This window comes from Podarcis vaucheri (assembly GCF_965113315.1).
Source record: "Podarcis vaucheri genome assembly, chromosome: 2".
Classification (NCBI taxonomy): domain Eukaryota; kingdom Metazoa; phylum Chordata; class Lepidosauria; order Squamata; family Lacertidae; genus Podarcis; species Podarcis vaucheri.
The window spans coordinates 73,975,150-73,989,355 of record NC_138760.1 but is presented as its reverse complement, the minus strand read 5'-3'; the positions used below and the strand labels follow the sequence as shown (position 1 = coordinate 73,989,355).

Below are 14,206 nucleotides of genomic sequence, written 5' to 3'. Positions count from 1 at the left end.
CACAGCTAGGTTTGTTTTCTTATTGAAGTTACTCAAACTTGTTTCCAGGCTAAACTCCTAGAGGAGATGGGAAGAAACATGGCTGCCTCTCCTACTATGGGCTGACCACCAGTTTCCAATGGTTGATGTTTCTCTGCGACGTTCCAGCAGTTGAAACATGCATTGGTACAGGGAGAAAAAACAAGCATCTGAGGAGGCTTAGGAATTTGCTGCATTTTTTTTAATCGGCCAATTTGATAGATGTGTACGTGTGTGATAAACAGGCCCAGTTGCTCCAGTACTGTAAATGCATCAATCAGCATCACAGAACAGTTGTAGATACAAGCAGTGATGGGCTTTGCAGCAGTTATAAGGCGGCTGGAAAATGAAGGGGAACCTGGGCTAGGCTATAGTTGGCTGGATCACCAGGGGTGCTGATCTACACAAGCAGGCCACCCTCTTTCCAGAGAAAGCAGAAGGCAGATGCAGCTGGGGATCCCTGTGCCAAGGACGGTGCTGGCCTGTACTGTGGAAGTTGAAGCACGGCATGGCAGCTGAATGGAAAAGGTTACAGAGCTGCACAATACTCTGCCATTTGACGGAGTGGACTATTTCTATCCGTTTTCCTTTACATGATCATCTCTGTGGAATGGAACATACTGATGGTTTTTCTCCAACATATGCTCTCTTCCCTTAGATGTTTTGGAGTGTGTTTTATGCTTTAAATATATATACCTGGATATCTTTTTACTATATTGTTACAGGTAACTGCCATAGTGCAACTCTGGTCTTGGCTAACCTAGTGACCTGTGGCTGGGGGAGAAGTAATTGGTAGGCACAAGTTAGGGCCCCTCACTCTGTGCACTAAAAATTGGGGGCAAAAGTATTGAAAGTGATCTTTGGGCTGTAGTTCCATTGACATCTACCTCTGTGTCAAATTTCAAAGGCTTTACACAAGCAGCAAGAGCCCCAAAGCTTCCTAAGAGTTATTTGCTACATTGGTAATAAAGGTCCATTCTCAGGTTGATTTACCAAACCTTTTAAGTCTCTATGGAAGTTGAGTTTTCAGAAGTAGTTGCTAAATGGTTAGATGCACCTCACAAGTTATAATTGAGAGCAATATCGACTTTGTATCATTCTGAAAAACCGCTTATGTCTAAGCTATAAATTACTGTTTTGATCTGGTACAAGCTGAGCAGCCCCCTCTCCATTCCCCCAGCTGTGACCCACAGAAGACCACAAATTCAAGGTCCCTACTATTCCAGGCGGCTGTATCTCTATACAGACTTAGAGATTCCAATTTGTTTTTTAGATTAAAAAGCAGATTAGAATCTGCCATATCTAGGCTCAATAAAATAGCACACACAGTCAAGAGCAAAGTTAAACTTTACTTTACAGTAATTGCTTTCTTTTATATACAAAGAATTACAGTACATATTTTGGGAACATTTGGGTAGGACAACTTTGTTTTTCATTGTCATAGTTTTTACACACACACACAGTTAAATGAGTCAGGGGAGGAAAAATAAGAATCCACGAGCCAAAACTCTTCCTCTTCTTCTAATGTAGATACTGTAAAGCATTTCCCTTGCCGGCCATTTGTAGAGAACGTAGATGAGAATAGGACAGCTCTGTAAAAAGACATTATGCTTGACTGTTGGTAACCACAATATATGCACTGAAAAGAATTCCTTCCCCATTATTCATGCAGAAATACTGCAATTATGCACTGGAGTGTCATTGCAGAACAGGACTTTTCCAAGAGGCCTTCTCCTGCAATTGCTCTGTTCAGTCACAGCTCCCAGCAGAGTGTCTGGGAGAGTCAGCATGCAGCATACTGCCTGAGGGCATAGCAATACAGCTTGGAGAAATGCAATATTTCATCTCCAGCTCATGTTAGCACTACATGCTACTCCATTTCTGTACCAGCAGCTAAATGAGTGGGGAGAGCTCTCCAGTCTTAGCCCTGCCCAAACCCCTTTGGAACAAATATGGGGGGGGGGAATGGGACTGTCAAGCGATTAGAGAAGAGTTTCTCCCAACGTATTACAGACCTGAACAATTCAAAAGCACCACACCATACATTACTGAAATAAGCTGCTACAGCAAAGGAATATGCCCTGTGATGCTGCTGAGGAGAAATGGAAGGAATGGCACTTAGCTTCCCCTTGCCACATCTGCTCAGCACCCACTCAAGGGAATAGGGTTAGTGAAATTCCAGGTGTTTCCAAGATGATGCTCTGCGTAGGCTGAGAAGTGGTTTCCTATGCACAAATACCCTTGTAAGCATTCACTTTCAAGAGAAGACACTGCCTCAGTAGGGAGAATAGGAACTAAGTGTCGTTTGTACACACTGATCCAATCTTCCAGAAAATCAGAGTCTGGGAGCATGGGAGGCAAAAATGTGGCCATTTTAAAATATAACTTCTATTCCTGCCTGCCGTCAGTACTTGAGAAATGTGCTCTGACATCTCTTGCTTTCAGACATGAAACCCAATACTTGTTTAAATCATCACATTCCCAGCATCCCTAGCCCTCTGACTCCCACGGAAGGGAATCCATCAATACTGCAAAATGTCACACACTCAATGCATTTGTTAACAAATTCTTGTATCTTACCAGTCATGCAGATTTGATGGAAAGGGGAAAGGCTTTATTCCATTTCAGCACAATTACGTAGGCTGCAGAATGTTTAAAATCTATTCCAAATGTTGTCACCATTATTATTATTATTATTATTATTATTATTATTATTATTATTATTATTATTATAAAAGCCTACAGCTCAGCTCCTCCATTCCAAAGTATTCATCCTAAACCAGGAGTGGGGATCCTGTGTCCCCTCTAGACACTGGCATACAATTCCTATCACCCGAGCTAGCAAGGTCAGGGTGAGGGGGTTGGAGTTCAACATCTGCTCTTCACCCCTGCCCTAAACCAATCAAATAACCACCTTAGTAGCCACAGGATAATGCAAAAGGTGATGCATTCTAGGAAAGTCCCATCACAGGTGCTCTAAGCAGCATGTTAGTCAATTGCACAGACGGGGAGTTTCCAAATATTTTAACATAATGAGAACACTCTTCAGGCAACGACCCTGGGGTCGGAAAAGGGAAGTAATTCTTGCAACATTAAAGTGAGAGGGGCAGAGGGGAGCACTGAATAGAGGTATACCCTGTTGAGCTGCTATAAATACCCCGATTGCTCAAAAATAAACATGAACATCTTTTTAACAGAACTAGGCACTTTCAGCTGATCTAATCCCAGTCCTGTTGGCGCCCTAACTTTTGGAGAAACATCCAATGGGGAAAAGCGCAGAGACAGAACACCTGATTTCTGGAGAATGATCTGCACCATTCTGTACAACAACTACTTATTTTTCATGTGGCAAAATTTTAATTACCTGTGAATATTTCATAAATGGGGTGGAAATTGTATTTTGTTAGCTTCATTGTAAACAATGCCAGTCAAGGGTGCAAGTACAACTACCTGACTCCACTATAGTCTATTATTCCATGAAACTATGGAGCTAGTGTAGAATCTGGCACTTGAGAAGCTCAGGATGCTGCTGAATCGTCTTTTCAATTGTTTTGTGTAAAAAAAAGGTGGGGTTGGGGATTCCTGGTTTAATTTCAGATACTCATGGGTGGAGGAGAGTTGCTGGGCAAAATTTGTTGTCATACCTAGTTCTTTGCTCCTTCCCATGATTAACAGAAACAGAGTAAGTTATGAAATAAGCAAACATACACAAATCTGTTTTTCTGCATGATCCAAATGTCACAGTATTCAATTCAGCTTTTCTTGCCACAGATCTGGCCTCTCGGCACAGATTTTCAAGCACAAAATGTGCAAAGCTCTATGTCCCACTAGACCCCAGCATTATAGCACCTTATTTTCTGCATGAAATATAGAAACATGATGGGGAGTGTGTAAGATTTGCGCACCAGAAGCCGCTTGCCATGCTCACACCCCTAGCAAAGTACCACATAAGCAACAGCAGAATAGAACATGCCTGGACCATTTTAAGAAGCAGGATCAAATTTTGTTTCTGGCAGCCCAGCTCTTGGAAAGGTAGCTGATTCACACTAGGTAAGGGGGGACACAACAGGGGAAGCATTCAGGTCAAATCTCTCTCCCAGCACTCTCCTAGCCTGTGTCTGTTTGCATTCTGGATCCCTCAGAGTCAAACAGCACTTGGCTTCTGCTTGGCCAGTGTCCCTTCCTAACTGAATGTTGTGTCATATGGGAGTGACTGGCTCTTCCCATTTCACATAGGAAACCACCCCTGCTTTGGGTTGAAGGTGCCGATTGGGTGAGGTTCCTGCGTAGCATTTCTCTTAATCTGCACCTTGGGATTTTCTCCTTACTTACCATAACAAACCAGACACCAGCCTCCAGACTTGGAGAGATGCTATCAGTATAAAGTTGTGCTACAGGCATGCAGGTACACACACTCCACACATACATCCGTGACACTTTCTACTTCAGATGCCCAGTTTAATTGATCAGCTTCTTGTTTCTACAAAACAAGTCCTTCAGGGAGGGAGGCGGCGGCAAAACTGAATCTGTACAGAGAGGCTCTTGAGGGAAAAGGAGAAAGCAGGGCGGCAGCAGACAACAGGGGCTGAAATGCCATGCAAAAATCCAACTGACTTTAAGCAGGAGTTCCTAGATAAAGATTCTGAATGTGCTGCTGCACTGATCCCCTACCGTGTCACGTATTCTTGACCCCTAGAACCTACACTCAGGAGAATTAATGCAAAATGGACTTTTCTCTGTTTTAAAGATTTAAAACAGCCTCCACCAAAAATATTCACAGTTTATTGTTGTTGTTTTTCCATGAAACAAATAGCTAGTTAAAAACACATGACATTGCAAGAACAGAGTTGGACAAAGCAGTGCAGGCATCTTTCTTGTTACAGGTACAGCTGGCTTGGGGTGGGGTCTGGCACAAAGGAAGCCCTAAACACACAATCTACACGACAAAGTCCAGCTCACGGGAAGGCCTAAATATGTAAAATTTAGAGCTTTATTATTATTATTTTCCACACATGAGAAATATTTAACATACTGAACCTCGTGATTGGTTTGGCTTGCTTGTTTAAAAAGGTGATTGTTTTGTTTTAAAAAAGGTTTTAGTAAAATGCCCTTGGCTTCTTGTTTCTGTCTCGTTCAGAAGAGTTGTCCTGTTTCCCTTTGTGCAGGAGTCACGCAGAAACCAAAATGTACTTGCATTTCCCCATTTTCAGCAATAAGCAACCGCTGAGCCTGCAGGTCTTCGAGGAAAACCAATGTTAAGAACTAAGATTCCATTAGCCATAACGCTTTGCAAAGTCACTAGCTTTAGAGAGAGAGGGAAATGATTCAGGGAGAAGATGAGATGCAGAGTGGTGGTGGGGGGGGGGATGTTTTGTAGTGCCCAGCAGGTACCATCATTGTGGAAAGCCAGCATTGAAAAAAGTATTGGGTCAGAATTTGAACTGCCACTGTATAGGATCAACTGTAGTACTATTGCAATTCTACAGAGGACCTGAATACCCCAATGATATATGCTTCAAAGTAAGAGGATCAGGGTTTACATAGAAACCAGAACTTCTGCTTTGTGCAAAAAAACAACAACACCTGGAAATCTAAAAAGGGCAAATTAGGAGCTGGCCAAATTTGCTGCTTGAAGCTGAAGCATGACAGACTGTGCGACTTCAGCTATCCAGGCCAACAGAACATGAAAAGGAGGCAAAAGTTAGAAGGAAAGGGTGTGTGTGTGTGTGTGTGAGAGAGAGAGAGAGAGAGAGAGAGAGAGAGAGAGATTTTGTTAAGCTGCTTCCAGACATCAGTGTGTCTAACTGAAACCATCAAGTGAAATATTGGCATGGTATGCTTGCTTGTCTCTCCTACAGCCAAGATATGAAGAAACCTAGACGTATTCAGGGCCAAGTAAGCAGTAACTTCTCTGATCCTCAATATAGTTCATCAACAATATCTAACCAGCACCATAACAAGCTGCATTTATGTCCGGTTGGGTAACAATAACTGCTTCCACCAGAGTTATGCATAATACCAGCCTGGTTACGCACCAGGCATAAAGCGCTGCACTGACTGGGAAAGAGAGATGAAGAAAGGAAGAGAGATCTAAGCCAGCTGCTGCAGCCCTTAGTGTTCCAGTGTGAGAACTATGACCTCAGCTACCTCTGTTTCTGACATGCAGATACTCTTCAGTGTAGCCCAGTTAAATTCAAGTTTTTGTTTCAGTATTTTTTGGTAAGATGGGAAATACTTTAAGCTGGAGACTAATCAAGGTAAGATTAATAAAACACGCATTCTATCCTGGAAACATTTATTCTCAAATGGGCTATTAGTTCTGTTCTGCCCTCTGAGGTGATATACTTTAGCCAGAGGAATGCACCCCAAATAATTAGGACTACTGTAAACAATGCAAACATGATTCCTAAGTGAACTGCTTGTAGTGGAGGGGGGGGATTAGTTTCATTTGTCCAAAAACACTAATAATTCTTGTTGCAAAGACTGAAAAAAGTTAGGTAACAGCAATGATGCACCACAAAAATCCAGAAGAGAGATTGACTCATTTGTCTAACCTGCTGTTGCCTTTAGTGGTCAAAATTCTGCCTATGTGGGGGCTCTGACTTTACTGTGCTAGAGATCCAAGTCCCAGGATAAGAATGCTAGCAGATGGAATCTCTGAATTTCTTTTCCTCCCACCTCCAATTATAAGGTCTGTGAAGGAGCTTCAGCTGTTCACAGAGGAGCAGACAGTTCCACCTAGTGGAACTGGGCTTCTCAGCTAACTTCAAGTAACGTTTCTTCAAAAAGCACCTGTATTTGTTGTGCCCTGGCAGCATATTCTCAAGCAAAACACTCTCCTAAAACAGAATGCTGAGAAATGAAAACTAGGAAGGAAACTGTCAGGTCCCTTCGCTTCCCTTCTCCAGTGACGGGATTCCATCAGTTGAATTGTTTAGGAAATGTAAGGTGCCAGTACAGAATGGCTGGCTTGCAACTAGTGAGATGGAATGAAGCTACTTCTTTGGAAGGGTGTAGGAGCTAATCTAGGAGACACACCATTAATGCACGCCTGTCACTCAGACATGCAAGGTTAGTAATTTTGATTATTTAAATGGAATTAGAGATTATTATCCACAGTGGATTCCTTTATTTCAGCTTTATTGTTTCCAAAATGAAGACGGAACAGGCCATCTACATTCTTGCTGCTTGACTGGGCATCGTTCGGATTTAGGTAAATGTAGGTGGGTAGTTTGGGTGGGATGTTGGAAGGTCAAGGATCTGGGGAAGTGAATTTTTTTTTTAAAAAAAAACAACCCAAGAAACAAAATACCCTTCCCCATACAATAAAAAAACAAAAACAAAAAAAGTGACCCGTCTGGCCTCGAACTGGCTTCACTAAGGTTTAGACTCAGTAGGTTCATGGCCAGGGGAATCCTGGTTCAGTACTAGCACCACGTTTTGTTCAGACAAAGGCAAAATGTCCTGCCCCACAGGCGTTTGTGCTTTCCCAGAGAGCCAAGAGATCTGCTCCAACGTTTGAATGTTTCTGGGCAGCCACGATGCCTGTCCAGAAGGCAGTGGAGCTTCTCTCGCAGGCCAAAGGGGTTGTTCAAATGCACACAATCTATCTGTGGGCCAAAATGGCTGCTCCGTGGAAGGTGCAGATGCGGCTTCTTGGCCTGAGCAAAGACTGTGCTCAGGAGACTGCAGTTTCTCAGCTGTCCAGAGCGATTGCTCCACCGATTGCAGTCCTTTCGCGCTATGCCAAGGGGTCTGTTCGTGTATTTGAAAATTCTCTAGAGGGCGGGCTGCTTGCCCAACATAGCCCGAAAATTTCCCTGTAGGCCTGCAAGGCTGCTCCTCGGATACAGATGTCCGCTCTTTCTGCTGAGGAGTCTGCTCCACGGTCACAGAGCCTCTTTCTTTTGGCTGAGCGTTCTGGTCAACAGGCCTCAGTGCTTTCTCTGAAAGCAAAGGCCTCAGGCTTAGTGGGGAAGGAAGCTGAGGCCTCAGACCTGTGGTAGTGGAAGGCTTGTCTGAGGGCATGGGCCAAGCATCTGCTGGGGTAGAAACTCTGTTGGGCGGCTGTGGCTGTGGGACTACAGGAGTGGCTGGCTTTTCTGATGGTTTAGACCTCAGGGCTATGGGGGTGACTGGTCTGACCACTGGCTGAGATCGTAGGCTCAGTGGAGCAACAGACTTGCCCGAGGGCTTGGGCGTTGGGCCAACAGAAATGGGCCTGTCCAGTGGCTGAGGCCTTGGAGATTCAGGATCAGCAGGCTTGTCCAACGCCTGGAGCTTTGGTATCTCTGCAGCAGGAGGTTCCTCCGAATTCTGAGACCTGGGTATGCCTGCAGTAGGTGACAGTTCTGACTTCTTGGATCCTGGTGGTTTCACTGTGGAGTTTTTGTCTGTTGTCTGAGGTCCCAATGCTTCCGGAGCAGGTGGCTTGTCCTGAGGTCCTGGTGCCTCTCCAGTGACCGGCTTGTCTGATAGCTGTGACTCATGAGCTACTGTGGAGGATAGCTTTTCTGACGGTTGTGACTTCTGGGCAACAGCAGAAGCCTGTTTTTCAGAGGGCTGTAACCTCAGGGCCACCGTGGAGGGCGATTTTTCTGAGGGATGTAGCCTGAGCGCCACGGCAGAGAGCGGCTTATCTGACGACTGCAACCTAAGGGCAAGGGCTGAGGATAACTTGTCTGAGGGCTTTAACCTCAGGGACAGGGTGGAGGGCAATTTGTCTGAGGGTTTTAAGCTCAGGGACAGGGTGGAGGGCAGCTTGTCTGATGGTTGTAGCCTCAGTGCCACGGTGGAGGGCGCTTTATCTGAGGACTGCAGCTTCAGCGCGACAGAGGAAGGCTGCTTGTCTGAGGACTTTAGCCTCAGAGCCATGGAAGAGGAAGGTGGCTTATCTGAGGGTTGCAGCCTCAGGGCCACAGTCAGAGGTAGCCTCTCTGACGGCTGAGATTTCGGGCCTGTAGCCGCAGGCTGCTCGTCTGATGGCTGCGTGTTTTGGCAGCCAGCTGCCGATTCTGTGGAAGGCGCATACTCACGAATCTCTCCTGGCTCTAGAGGGTTAGGTCCGCATGGATCATGTTCTGTGCAGGACAGGCGTCCGTCCAGCTTAGAGATGAAGAGCATGCCCTCTCGGTGCTGCTTGCAAAAGGACCTGGGGCACATCTCGCAGAAGGAAGCTGCCTCTTTGCTGCACACGTCACACTGGTGCCAAGGGCATTCCCATTTCCCTGCAGCACAGAAAAATAAGGCGCAGCTTAAGAGGAGGTGAGAAAGTCAGATCAGCGACTGGCTGAAATCAACAAGAAAGCAACCCTGGACTAACCCTGGAGGTTGCTAAGGGAATATCATCCAAAACAGCTCTAGTTTACCAGGCATCCATTTGCCATCATAAACTATTTTGCAGTTATGTAAAATGCAGGAACCCCACTCAGCACACTGGTTTGTTCATTCAGTTCTAACCACTGTGTTTCAAGTTAGTTCTGGTTCAAGCAACAACAACAACAAAAGTAATGATTTAAATCAAGTTTTCAAACTTAGCAAACTGAGAAGGTGGAACTTCCTTTTCTTTGGTCTTTTGTCCACACCAAACAAGCACTCCACTCAGAGATGGTATGCTTCTGAATGCCAGTTGCTGGGGAACATGAATGAGGAGAGTGTTGCTGCACTCAGGTGCTGCTTCTGGGCTTCCACTGTGAGAACACGATGCTGGACTAGATAGGCCTTTGTTCTGATGCGGCTGGGCTCTCCTCCTGTTTTTATTATATGAACTGTCACCAGCTGCTAAGTTTGGGAGGCATCATTTCTCGCTCGAGGCTAGTGCTATTGATGCAGCTGTTATACTTAAGTTTCTATGAATAATAGTGAGAATACGTGACTGACCTGCAGGACGCCTGGTCAGATTGAGGCAGTCAGCATGGTACACCTTTGGGCAGCCTGGCCTCTTACAGGAAACCAGCTGCCCTCCATCCCCGCAGCTGAAACATTCATCCTCACGCTCCTTCATAATCTCTGCTTGGGATTTGCGCTTCCCATGCCGCCTCTTGAACTTCTTGGACTTCTCTTCAGAGGCAGGTGGCTGGTTCTGGAGACAAAACAATGCCACTGAGTAAATGCTCAAAGGGAACAAATCCCTGTCCTCATACCTCTTTCTGTTAAACTTCTTTAGCTGACTTGATGAAAGACCCCAAGGAAAACAGCTGCAATCACAATTCTTGAGGGGTAAGTAAACAGTTCAATTCTGAATAGGCCGTATGATAAGATTATGTTTTCCTAGTATGAATAAACCCAGAGTTTCCCCAGCTATGAAAGTTCCTAACAAACGTATATTCATTTTGGACACATTGGAAGTTTTACATTCATCCTGACCATTGTGTCAGGAAAACAACAACAACAACAACAATGTATAATTCATATGCTGCCCATCTAACAGGGTTGCCTCAGTCACTCTGGGTGGCTTCCAACAAATTAAAACATCCAACAAAGTAAAATGTCAAACATTAAAAACTTCCCTATACAGTGATTAATGTTATTAGCACAGATCTCTCCTGGCGTTGGCTTTTTTCCAGTCCCCGCCCCGCCATTTTCATCTGATTTAAGCAATGCAGAGTGGGTCTTAAAGGGGTGTCATTGTTATCAACAGCAATAGCAATCACACAGTAACTTGGAGAGGAGTATACTGAAGAGAAAAAGATTCCTTTAAATTAAGTAAAAAATGAACCCCAAGCAATTCAAAGGGCAGCTGAAGGAAGAAATCTAAATAAGGGTTTGAAATACCTTTGGTCTTACTCCAAGGAAACCACTGCAGTTTGGAGCACCACATTTGCAAACTGTCTTCCCATTCCCCAAACACTCCAGGTTGTAGTTGAAAGTCAGCTCAGTCCCTGGTAATCAGAGAAATCAATGAGACCCATTTGGATTGCAATAGGCTTTGCTAAACCTGAAGTTCTAGAACTGGAATGAAAGATTAAAAACAAACAAGAAAAACCAACCACCCCCACCCCCCAAAAAGATGTGCAAATGCTGAGGAGAATCTGCTGCTTCTACTTTCCCTTGCATGTGCTGAAATTCCAGTGCACACTTGCAACAAATGTCTATGACTTAGTATAATTGCATTACCTTACCTCCCGAGGGCCATGCAGAATGAAATTTCAACAAGCAGGATGAAATTTCCTACATTGTGAATATAGTACAAATACACAGATAGAACATACCTTCCACCAAATAGCCACCTGTCAGGGATGCTGTATTGTATCTTGCACTGAGCAGGGGCTTGGGAAATGACTTCAAAATACTACTCCCAACTCTTTGATTCTATGACAGCCGCTACCTATTAAAGCTTTCTGTTATATGTAATGTATGGTGAACACAGAGATACGTGTCACTTACTATGAAGAAGTATCTCAACTTCTTACATGCAGACACTCAGGGAGGAATCCAACATAGTGCTATGGCAATCGTTCCATCAGCTCAAGCTTTTCAGATTGTGAGACAAAATGACCCCCCCCCTCTGCTCCCCCCACATGCAGTTCTGGGGGTTTTCTTGACCCCCCCACCACAAAGCCAATTTCGGTGAGAGGATGGGGAAAGAAGGGAAGTGCCACTGAATCAGCAGAAGTCCTTGAACAGACTTCCATTAGTGGGACTCATTAGTTAAACCTGCCCTCAGGCTGCGGACTTTCATTTCTTGATACATACGCCAAAATATCAGAAACAAGGCTACTAATCATTAGGGCTCCTTACCAGCTTTGATATTTATGAGCGCAAAAAGGCCAACCCGAGTATCTCCATTCACTGACCACTTCTGTGTCTCACAATTTGGCTGGCAGCAATGGTTCATAAATCGAGCATAATTGCCTTTTGGTCCAGCATCAATTATTCGATCCTAAAAAGCACAGGAAAGAACTCAGCCTTTCAAAACACAGCCAGAACTTTATTCTTAGCTATAAGCAGTGGAATACAGATATGGAATGCTCTAAGAAACTTGAGGGTTGGGGGAGATGTCTTTCCAAGAAAGCACACACACACACAAATCAGGTGGTCTTGCAATCTAAAACCAATGCCAACAGAAGACACAATATCTTAATTTATTGTTTCAAACGTACATGAACTAGCAGTATTTTACTTCAGATATAGAAAACAGGAATGTTTTCACACACCTTGTCCAAAGTTAGCATATAAAAGTTGGTGATATCATGCTCTTGGGCATAGCGGATTCTGGCCCGGCATTCCTCCTCATCTATCAGCTCTCCTACATATTCGTTGACAAACTCACCCTGAAAGTGTGGAAGTGGGAAGAGATGAGAGAACAACAAATAGTACTCTGAATACAAAGCCAAGACCAACCAAACTCAGGGGGTTTGGGGATGGGAAGAGATACGCATAGGAAACAAATGAACAAAACACACACCCATTAAAACTAAAGTTACTAATTCATAGCTTTTCATGGAAACCAAAATCTTTAGTGCTTTTTGGAAGGCGAGCCTGAGGAGGCACCATCTCTATTTTAGGTACAGAACTGCATTCCTTAATAAAACATACTAGAGCATCATAACTATCAGTTTTATTACAAACTGGTTTCTTTTGACCTAGACCACTGCTCTTTGTAGTCTGGTATGCCTGTCACACTATGCCAACCCATGGCCTCCAAAAAAGAAAACTGTGAGTGCTTAGTGCCTCCCTAACCCTCCTACTGCTGTGCTGAGCTAAATCATAATTAACCACGAGAAGTAGCCAAGGTTTAGGGCTCATGGTTTGCCTAGGAGAGCTGAAATTCAGCAATTCAAGCATTTACAGTAGTTACTTTTTACAACAGTAAAAACTGCAAATGCAGACATCGCCTTGATAGAACTTTAGTAATCCACTCAGTTTAAATATGGGGTTTAAGATCCCTTTACTTAGATGGGTATTAATTAAGGATGGTTTGGTGTAAGAAAATGTGGGGGTTAGAAACAGACTAATGAGCAGACCTTTCCATCTGTTTCGTAAAACACAGAAGTGTGATGAAAAGCTGGGCACTCAAGAATTTGTGGTGTAGGATGAAAAGCAGAGAGGTAAGCAATACTACTCATCTGGGGAAATCCTGACATATATTGATTTCTGCTAAATCTAGTTCAGATTGTTTCAAGGTTCCATTAACACAGAACCCAACTTATATATGGGAAGGCAAAGACTGGCTATATATTTAGGTAACCATGGGAAACAAACTCCTACCACATGTGTATGTATGTCTCAGACAGGAATAATGACTCATTTCTTGTCTTTGTAAATTTTATGCTTTAAGAAAGGAAAACTAAATTAAGTTATAGAAAGTGTGGGATGCTGAAACTAAACTTGGGGAAGAATTAAGACAGCAAAAAACAAACATACCTTTTTAATGTCTCTTTTGGCTTGCAAGCCCCAGCCTCTTGCCAGTGTGCGGAATATTTCCACTTCAGGATACTGCCTTTTGGTAAAACACTGGTTTTGGCAACGTTCCCCAGCAGGGCAGACAGCAGGATGACACTCATAGAGCAGCATGCGATTAATACACTCGGAGTCTAGGCCACAGGGGTTTTCATCAGCCGGCTTGCAGTTGCAACGTGGGATCTCAGACAAGTCTGCAGTGAAGATCTGCACTTTGCCTACAGGCCGGTTCACCTTTAAATACAGATATAAGCCACCAAGTAAATCGGCTGGCCTAGCTAAATTGTACATCACTGGAATGCAGAAATGTAGACTACATACATGGAAATCAGAAACAACTTTTGCTATGGAGATACTTGTTGAAATGGGTCAATACTGCACTTTCATGTCTATTGTTAATCTTTATTATTGTTTCAGCTGCAACTCTTCTACCAGCATAGAAAATGCACCACTTTAATCAGCTATTGTAATGGTGTTCAATAGTGTGAAGTGATCCTTTCCCAGGGTGGGACAGAAAGAACAAACAAGTTCACACAGCAAGGAGACCCCCTTCCTTTCAACAGGATTTTATACACCAAAGATTTACTGCAGGTCAGCAAAGAGTTGAAGTTCATGTGGCCAATAGGTGACCTCATAGTTTACACTGGGATTAAAACATAGGTAAAACTCAATGTTGCACTACAGTGAACACCCCATCAACACAAGCATTGCACCTTGCCAGACAGAATGATCCCCCCAGCACTTCTGGGGGTTCTCCCAACCCCCTTAGACCCAATTCAGTGGGTGT

The 14,206-nt window shown here is 44.0% G+C and overlaps 1 protein-coding gene and 1 long non-coding RNA gene across 16 annotated transcripts in view; one reads left to right on the top strand and one right to left on the bottom strand.

The window, feature by feature from the left end:
• Nucleotides 1-1,347: 1,347 nt before the first annotated feature.
• NSD1 (nuclear receptor binding SET domain protein 1) overlaps nucleotides 1,348-14,206 on the bottom strand; it is a 59,612-nt gene continuing 46,753 nt past the window's right edge. For 14 of the 15 annotated variants that reach the window (XM_082213223.1, XM_082213222.1, XM_082213221.1 and 11 more), the window contains 6 exons: nucleotides 13,384-13,653; nucleotides 12,174-12,290; nucleotides 11,758-11,899; nucleotides 10,792-10,898; nucleotides 9,898-10,099; nucleotides 1,348-9,245 (listed from right to left, as the gene is read on the bottom strand). In XM_082213223.1, coding sequence (XP_082069349.1) covers nucleotides 7,396-9,245; nucleotides 9,898-10,099; nucleotides 10,792-10,898; nucleotides 11,758-11,899; nucleotides 12,174-12,290; nucleotides 13,384-13,653 — 2,688 coding nt within the window. In that variant the 3' untranslated portion in view covers nucleotides 1,348-7,395. The remainder of the gene's footprint in view (nucleotides 9,246-9,897; nucleotides 10,100-10,791; nucleotides 10,899-11,757; nucleotides 11,900-12,173; nucleotides 12,291-13,383; nucleotides 13,654-14,206) is intronic. The other variant, XM_082213216.1, reaches the window with a different exon arrangement.
• Nucleotides 10,112-14,107, top strand: LOC309526885. The gene is made up of 3 exons (XR_014217011.1): nucleotides 10,112-10,236; nucleotides 13,010-13,067; nucleotides 13,837-14,107. It is a non-coding gene; the product is annotated as an uncharacterized lncRNA (long non-coding RNA).